Source organism: Fistularia commersonii, chromosome 5 (genome assembly GCF_037954325.1).
Source record: "Fistularia commersonii isolate RoL2024-O1a breed Wild chromosome 5, RoL_Fcom_v1.0, whole genome shotgun sequence".
NCBI classification, from domain to species: domain Eukaryota; kingdom Metazoa; phylum Chordata; class Actinopteri; order Syngnathiformes; family Fistulariidae; genus Fistularia; species Fistularia commersonii.
This window is the reverse complement of record NC_141288.1, coordinates 11,192,568-11,200,851: the sequence shown is the minus strand read 5'-3', so window position 1 is coordinate 11,200,851 and position 8,284 is coordinate 11,192,568. Positions and strand designations below refer to the sequence as shown.

General features: G+C 42.7%; 1 protein-coding gene across 3 annotated transcripts; it reads right to left on the bottom strand.

Annotated features, from left to right (window-relative positions):
• Positions 1-475: 475 nt before the first annotated feature.
• Positions 476-8,249, bottom strand: LOC147234064 (uncharacterized). 3 transcript variants are annotated; one of them, XM_086146790.1, is made up of 6 exons: positions 7,941-8,249; positions 6,300-6,505; positions 4,166-4,235; positions 3,958-4,048; positions 3,277-3,386; positions 476-1,089 (listed from the first exon to the last, which is right to left on the bottom strand). In XM_086146790.1, exons 1-6 carry the CDS (start codon positions 8,080-8,082, stop codon positions 776-778), a joined length of 933 nt encoding a protein of 310 aa, XP_086002916.1. In that variant the 5' UTR covers positions 8,083-8,249; the 3' UTR covers positions 476-775. The 3 variants fall into 3 exon arrangements, with proteins under 3 accessions (XP_086002916.1, XP_086002917.1, XP_086002918.1); XM_086146791.1 differs by having other exon boundaries at positions 6,300-6,499; XM_086146792.1 differs by having other exon boundaries at positions 6,300-6,499; positions 8,188-8,219.
• Positions 8,250-8,284: the final 35 nt, after the last annotated feature.

The following is an 8,284-nucleotide window of genomic DNA, read 5'->3' as shown; positions in this document are numbered from 1 at the left end:
CTGTCAATGGATTTTCAGGTCTAACTTCTGCTTTATCAGTGATTGTTAAGTATGCATAAAAGGAAAAATAAATACAATCTTACAATAAACAGCTAAGTTTCCCCTTTATCCAAAAAAATATGCTTTTATCTCAACATTTAAAATATTCTGCATTCCTGTCTTGGGAAACTGATGAGTGAATATGAAGACAGAATTTCCCAGGACATTCAGTCTTTCCCTCATTCTCCCAGTGTTTTTCCGTGACTGTAAACCTTCAAGGGATTTGTCTGTGGAGGTTCTCAGTCATCCAGATCATGATGGATTCTTGTCGAAATCTTCTTGTCTTCGCAACTGGACTTGAATTTCTACACTTGAGGACATTTCACCCCTCATTCGAGAGGCTTTTTCAGTTTTAATGACCTATGAGGAGTTTCCGAATATAACTGCCAGGTTTTTGGGCGAAAAACATGGGCCAAAAAAACCTCGCAGTTATATTCAGAAATTCCCCATAGGTCAATAGAACTGAAGAAGCCTCTCGGATGAGGGGAGAAGCATATTCAAGTGAAGAAATTCAAGTCCAGTTGCCAAGACAAGAGGTTTTCGAGAAGACTTCAAGGGATTTCCAGGATGTGCGGGAACCCTTGAGGAACCCACCCAAAGGGCAGCCATGTTGACGTTTCTCTGCAGCGGTGTTTTTCTCTGTCAGATTGTTCGGGTGATAAATACGTTAATAAAATCACGGCATTGGGAATGAAAGACTTCCAGGTCATAAATTAAGAAAGTTAGTGAGATGAGCTCATTCGGGCCGGTTGCGTCTTCGCAAGCCAGATGCCGGCTGCTCGGCCACCTCTTCAGTGTTTGTGTTGGAGGGGGCAAATACTTCCCCTTCCTCTCTGTCACCCTCCTCCAGTTCCTCCTCTCTCACTTCATCTTCCTCCTCCATTTCCCCGCCGGATTCCTCCGGGACGAGTTCGGCCGTGTCCTGGGCCACCGCTGTGGCTTCGTCTGTACCTTCTATGTTCTGCGGACAGACGTCTTCGCCTCCCTGAGGAGCCTCGGCAGCACCCAGGGACTCGATGAGGGCGTCTAGGTTGCGCTCACAGGACGCCTCTGAAAGACAATCTTGATCAGTCGGGAGACATCGGACGGATCTTCAAAGTCCTTTTTTAAATTCTTGTATTTCTAACATCAGGCAAATACTAGCTGAGTGTAATGAATGTACATCGGGGGCAGAAATAGATAGGTGTGTTTCTATGGTGCAAATAAAACCTTTGAGGAATTTTTAATGAATTAAAGAGATTTGTTTCTGTCAAATCGTGGAGCTCAGTCAGCATACAATGTGGTTATTAGTGTTAAGAGGTTCATATACCTGTTCCAACAACTCATGGAGAGACAATAAAGTCACTGTTTAAACATTTAGAGCAGATGAAGAAGCGACTCACTTTTGCCCTTAGCATAATAAAAACATTTCAGATATTACATCTGAGTAATGCAGCCTCAGGGTAGCATGGGTCAGTGTCTCCCTGAACCGATCCCAAGCCCGGATAAATTCAGAGAGTTGCGTCAGGAAGGGTATCCGGGGTAAAACTTTTGTCAAAACCAAACATGTCAATCAAACCTAATAACCAGATCATACCGGGTTGGTCAAGGCCTGGGTTAACAACTGCCATTGGTACCGATGACCTACAGGGTACCAATGGAATATGGGCTACTGTAGGTCAAAGAAGGAGAGGAGGAAGGAATGTTCAGAAGCAGAGAGAGAACAGGAAAGGCAGGAGTCTGGAACAGAGTAGGGACTTTGAATACTGGGACAATGACAGGAAAAGGTAGAGAGTTGGTCGACATGATGGAAAGAAGGAAGGTGGATAAACTGTGTGTCCAAGAGACCAGGTGGAAAGGTAGTAAGACTAGAAGCTTAGGAGCAAGCTTTAAGTTGTACTATCATGATACTGACAAGAAGAGAAATGGAGTAGGAGTTGTCTTGAAGGCGGAGTTTATTAGGAATGTTCTGGAGGTGAGTTTGAGGAGATGGAGAAGTTCTGAAATGAGCTAGATGAAGTGATGCAGAACATCCCCAGAGAGTGGTAATTGCAGACTTCCATGGGCATGTTGGTGCAGGCAATAGAGGGGATGAAGACGTGATGGGCAGATTTGGTGGAGGTATGCACTGGAAAGCAGAGGAATGAAGGTTAGTCGCAGCAAGACAGAGCATAAGTGTGAATAAGAGGAACCCGGGTGGAGCAGTGAGGCTACTGGGAGTGGAGATCAAGACGGAGGATTTCAGGTACTTGGGGTCAACAATCCAGAACAACAGAGAGTGTAGAACAGAGGGGAAGAGTCAAGTCGGAATGGGTGGAGAAAAGTGTCAGGAGTACTATGTGATAGAAGACTATCAACCAGAATGAATGGACAGTGGTGAGACCAGCGATACTGTATGGCCTAGAAACAGTTACAATGACGAAAAGACAGGAGGCAGAGCTAGAGATCGCAGAGATGAAGATGCTAAGGTTCTCTTTGGGAGTGACCAGGATGGATAGGATCAGGAATGATCTATCAGAGGAACAGCCCATGTTAGATGTTTTGGAGAGAAGGTCAGAGAAGCCAGACTGAGATGGTTCGGTCATGTGTAGAGGAGGGATAGCGGAAAATATTGGCAGACGGATGCTTGCATTGGAGCTGCCAGGCAGGTCTCGAGGGTGGCCAAAAAGATGATTTATGGACGTAGTGAGAGAAGGTACTTGGTGTGAGAGAGAACAATAAAGAGAATAGGGTTGTTTGAGGAGGTCAATTCACAGTGGCGACCCCTGAAGGGAAGAGCCGAAAGGAGAAGAGATATTACATCTGCAGTGACGTGCGGTGAGATTCATGTCTGGAGAGGCACTGACGTCATCACCGCACATCTCTTCCTCATATTTGAACAGTGAATGTGGTTTTTTTTTAATAGCAATTTTGAAAAAAAAAAAAAAAGCTAAAAATGGTGAAGCTACTTGGAAAATAACTTTAAAGTACAAATTACTGAATAAATAATTTATTATTTCATTTTGCATTTTTTTCTTTCCGTGATGACAGGTGAGGCCCGGCCTCTACTGACTGCACATCACTGCATCTGAATCAAATGTTTGTCTCACAATAAAAATCAAGACATTTCGATTTAGGTCTAATACATTTTAATTTAGGACCATTTACCATTTTACCATTCAACCAGGTCCTCCTTTAGCGGCTGTGGTCTTAATAAAGTAAGTCTTTTGGAAGGGTTGAATTTCTGGGGAGGGACAGGACACAGTTGTGATGCCTCACCGTTCACGTTGAGTGGCGGACATTCCATTCCTCTCTTCTTCATCAGGTAGCGGATGGTCTGGAGCTGCGTCATAATCTCATTCTTCTGATCCTGGGCCACCGACTTCACACTGAAAACCCAGGATAATTGAAGATATTCTGGGAGTGAATTCACAGGAATCAGCAAAGCCTCCTGGCTTTCATGGAGATATTGGCTTGTTCGGCAAGATGCCTGAAGAAGCTGAGGAGACAGATGCCCCTCTGCTTCACTGCAGCTCCAATTAGCTTAGCACAATGATATTATGTGGTAAATCCTAGCCTCCCCTGTCTCCGGAATTCACCAAGTGATGAAATAATATCAAAATACGAGTCAGCCACTTTCAAAATCAGAACAGCTTTCCTTACCAACAACAAGGTGGAGCGATTTCAGAAGCCAACTCAGGTCATCAAAAGAAAAAGAAGAAGTCAGAGACTTCCCACTGGTGTTGAAAAAATAATTGATAAAGCAGATTGTTGTAATTCTAAACATGTGAAACAACTGAACCTTTCAACAGAATTTTTCTGGTTAAAACTGGTCTTGAACTGCCGCAGGTGACTATGCTGCAGGGGGAATAGTTAATTGTGAGTGATCAGGTTTCAGGAGCACTATCTAAACAGGAAGTGATGTCATCTGAACAGGGTTTCGGTTTGATATAGACTGACCAGTTGGTGAGCGGGTCCAGCTGCGTGAGGATGGAGTTGAGCATTCTTTCTGTTTGTGCCAGCCTTTGTTCCAGCTCATTCAGCTGGTTCTCTAAATTAAATAAGGACACACACACACACACACACACACACACACACACACAGTGACTCCTCTAAACAAATAGCAGTTGGTCTAAAGAGAATAGGCCAATGTAAATACATCACGCACCTGCATCTGCTGATTTTTTAGCCCCCTTTGCAAATTTGTCCTTCTGAGCCTGGTCGTCTGCAGACTTGATCTGTTAGTTTGGGAAAAAAGTACCCCAAATATTAATGCAACATGTGCAACTGGAACCAAATCTCGCCTATATTAATATGTTGTGTTGTTTTATATTGTTCATATAAAGGCCAACAAGAGGCAAGTGTTGAAAATTAGCAATCTCTGTAAACAGGACATCAGACGCATTTCCTGAAATAACACTACAATAAAATTGTATTATCCCTATCTGAATAAAATTATGTTCTATGATATTTGGCTAGAAATTATGATGTGAATGTTTCTTGACAACATGCAAGACATTATTTGAAAATTACCAAGTATTTCCCTAAGAATCTCCAAACAGTTCCCTAAAAAGTAGCAATTTGAGAAAAATATTAAAAATTATTGCAAATATGTATTTACAGTGGGGAGAACAAGTATTTGATACACTTTCCCCACTTGCAAAGCATGTAGAGGTCTGTAATTTTCATCCTTGGTACTTTTCAACCTTGAGTGGTGGAATCTAAAACAAAAATCCATAAAAACACATTGTATGATTTTTCAGTAATTTATTTGCCGTTAATTGCATGACATACCTTTTGCATATTTGATCACCTACCAACCAGTAAGAGTTGTATCTCTCACAGACCTATTAGTTCTTCTTTAAGAAGGCCTCCTGTATCCACACATTACCGTATTTTCACGACTATAAGGGGCACATAAAAGTCTTAGATTTTCTTCAAAACGTTGCGGGCCCTATAGTGCAGGGCACCCTGTGTTGTTGTTGTTGTTGTAAGGCGGACGTAGTAGAGATCACCATGAGAACGTTAAAGGGGGAAGTGTGGGCGTTGATTGTATATAAAAGAATGGGTATGTGCGTTATGCAGAACTTCGTTGTTTTAACAACCCTGAAAACATTGCCGACAAACACATCCAGCCCAGCCACATCGCTAACATGGACGAGGTGCCGCTCACTTACGACATCCCGGTGAGTCACACTGTGCAGAAGAAGGGGACCAGCACAGTAGCGATATGCACAACGGGGTATGGAAAGTCTTCTTGCAGACCACAGTTTCACTAAGAGGGTTCGGAAGGCTGGAAGGCAGCGAATGGATTGTAGATGCTCGGGCTAACGTGTCTGCCGGCACTGTTGTTCGATCTTTCGCAAAAGCCAGCATCATTTCCGAGGAGCCGAGGGGCATGGAAAGTGACTGACAGTGAAGAAAGTGAACCTGGCATGTTTGACGGAGATTTACCACAGCTGTTCAAATCAGAAACAGAGGACGAGGACTTCGGTGGGTTTGATTGATGATGATTACCGGGAAAAAAAATGTGAATACCAAACTCAGTTTTGCTCCCGCTCTATTTTTAAATACACACACTTTTATGCTTGTGTGTGTGTTGTTGTAAGGCAGATGGAGTAGAGGACACAATGAGAATGTTAAAGGGGGAAGTGTGGGTGTGGATTGTCTATAAAACCCACGCCCTATAAGCAGGTGCGCCTTGTGTGTGTTAAATACAATAATGGCATACATAACTGACACTGCGCCTTTTAGTATGGTGCGCCTTATGGTCGTGAAAATACGGTACCTTTATTAACTGCACCAGTTTGAACTTGTTACCTGTATAAAAGACACCTGTCCACTAACTCAATCAAACAAACAAACTCCAACCTCTCTACGATGGCCAAGACCAGAGAGCGACTGCCCCGAAACCAGAAGGATCTGGAAAAAGATCTGTATGGAGGAGTGTGCCAAAATCCCTGCTGCAGTGTGTGTGTAAACCTGGTTTAGAACTAAAAGAAATGTCTGATCTCTGCACTTGCCAACAAAGGTTTCTGTACCAATTATTAAGTTCTGTTTTTACGTCATGCAATAAAAAGCAAATTAAGTTCTTAAAAATAATACAATGTGTTTTTATGGATTTTTGTTTAAGAGTCCGTGATATTCCGTGACCTTTCCGTGACCTTTGCAAGTGGGAAAAGATGAAAAATCAGCAGTGTATCAAATACTTGTTCTCTGCACTGTATATTTAACTGCTTGTGGGAGCACTTTAAAACAGGATCCTCCATTTAGTCACTTAATGCTGTGAAAACATTGTGTACCTTCAGAAACTTGTAGGCAGCGAATACGCCCACACCAATTGCATAGAGTGGCATGAGGGTGAACACGTAGCCTTTGTTGTTGTTGGCCTTGAACTTGTCGCTCTTCATCTCCTGCTCCATCAGCTTCTTCATGTGCTGCATGTTCTCAGAAGACTGAGGAGATTTCAGGTGGACAGGCTGGCCCCTCATCGCCCCTGGACCTGGACCTCATGAACAAAAATAGCGCAGGCAATTAGGGTCACAGGATACTGCAGTCAACAAAATTCATCCTGTTACTTGTAGCAAATCAAATGCTGCTTTTGATGCAGATGGATTGTTCACTTCCTTTCTGCTCAGCACATCAATGACGAGTGATCAGTAATCACCTAAGCGGTCCAATCACCTTAACAGTTTCCCAGAATTCTCTGAACTCTGATTAGTTCAATGTAATCCACCTTGTCACTATTTCATGTGATGCATCCTGAGTAACATCTGAATGCAACCTGTTGGGGAAAACTGTCTTATGAGCTAGAACTATATACTATCACACTCACACACATGCACACGTATTTGCAATTTCAAATATAAGACAGAAACAAACTTCTCATTGGATTGATGTGTGTCTCAAAGAAAGAAAACTCACAAGTAAAGAACACAGTTTTCATTGGCTATTCAGATTTTTTTCCATTCAATCCAACCAATGGTCTCATAGTCATATATTGCTCACATGAAGGAAATATATCTAAGATGTGCAAACAATATTTTATACATATATAGAAGCAGCTGTTACAATCAACTCTTAAAAAGACCAGTGTCTCCAAGAGCTGGGCACAGTACATGACCAAAAAGAAAAAAAAAACATGAATCTGGCAGTTCTTCATTCTCTTTCACATACCACAAATTTCAATATTAAAAGGTAAAACGAGAAGCCTCTGATGTTACTATTCTCATTTTTTAAAAGATATTTTAACATTTTTTCAAAATCCATCTTCTACTGTCAACTAGCTTTACTGTCTGAAGGGGGAGCATAAAATGAATATACTGTCTATGTAAACATGGCTTCCGTTTGAACTGTGACAAACCTGTGAGTGGTCTTAGCCATTGCACAAGGTTTGCTATACAATAAAGCATGACAAAAAAATGCTAAATTATCTATCCCTGTATTGGGGCACCGACAGGAGGGACACTGTAAACTGAGTCAAAGCTTAACAAATCAATTACTTGTCTAAATATGAGAATCAACATTTGGTCAGCAGGAGATAGGTGGGCTCACAAGTAGACCCTATTTGAGAGTCAGGTTGTGAGGGGAAAGCACCACTCTACCTGACACTCCAATGTCATGTATTTTTCCAAAAAAAAAACAGAACAAAACAAAGTTTACATAATCCCTCTACTTTATACATTGTAAATTTAAGTGAAACCAACACGTAGCTTTTTATCTATTCAATCTTGTCATCTGATTGATCTTGTGTTACCTCTTAATTATGGTACTAATTTTGTACGAACTAAAATTCCAAGTTTGGAACTCCGGGGGGCTAAGTTAGCTAGCAAACATGCTAACTGACACATCCAGCTGAGCTCCGGGTGAACAGACCCAGAGGAACGAGGCCACCGTGGGCAAAAACACGCATATTCGTCGATTCAGAGACTGAATCTTACTACCTTTCCGGCCGTAGCGAGGGTCGAACCTCGCTTCCTTTGCCCCGATGCCGCCGCCGACGCCGAACATCCTCGGCAGGACGACGAACGTGAAAAGCACCGCCGTGAAAGCCAAGGCGATTTGATGTGATGTTGACAAAACCATCCTACGGTTAACCCACGGACCGAAAAAGATAGCGACCGAGAAGGGGTAACAAGAGTTGCGGTATCAGTGGCCTAAAAGCGATGCGGGGAGAAACCGCAGGACAACCTCGGCGTTCGGGCAGGTTTTATAACAGTCCCTTCAGTCAGACAGGGAGATCAGCCGGCCGTCCGTCCCCGAACAGCTGCGCTCTCTCAATTCGACA

What these genes read in the sequence shown, in the direction of transcription:
- LOC147234064 (XM_086146790.1), bottom strand. Translation starts at nt 8,082, where the DNA reads ATGGTTTTGTCAACATCACATCAAATCGCCTTGGCTTTCACGGCGGTG. An exon ending in CTGCCTACAAGTTTCTGAAG is followed by an intron (nt 4,236 to 6,299) that starts GTACACAATGTT and finishes CCAAACTAACAG; the next exon opens with ATCAAGTCTGCAGACGACCA. An exon ending in TAAAAAATCAGCAGATGCAG is followed by an intron (nt 4,049 to 4,165) that starts GTGCGTGATGTA and finishes TATTTAATTTAG; the next exon opens with AGAACCAGCTGAATGAGCTG.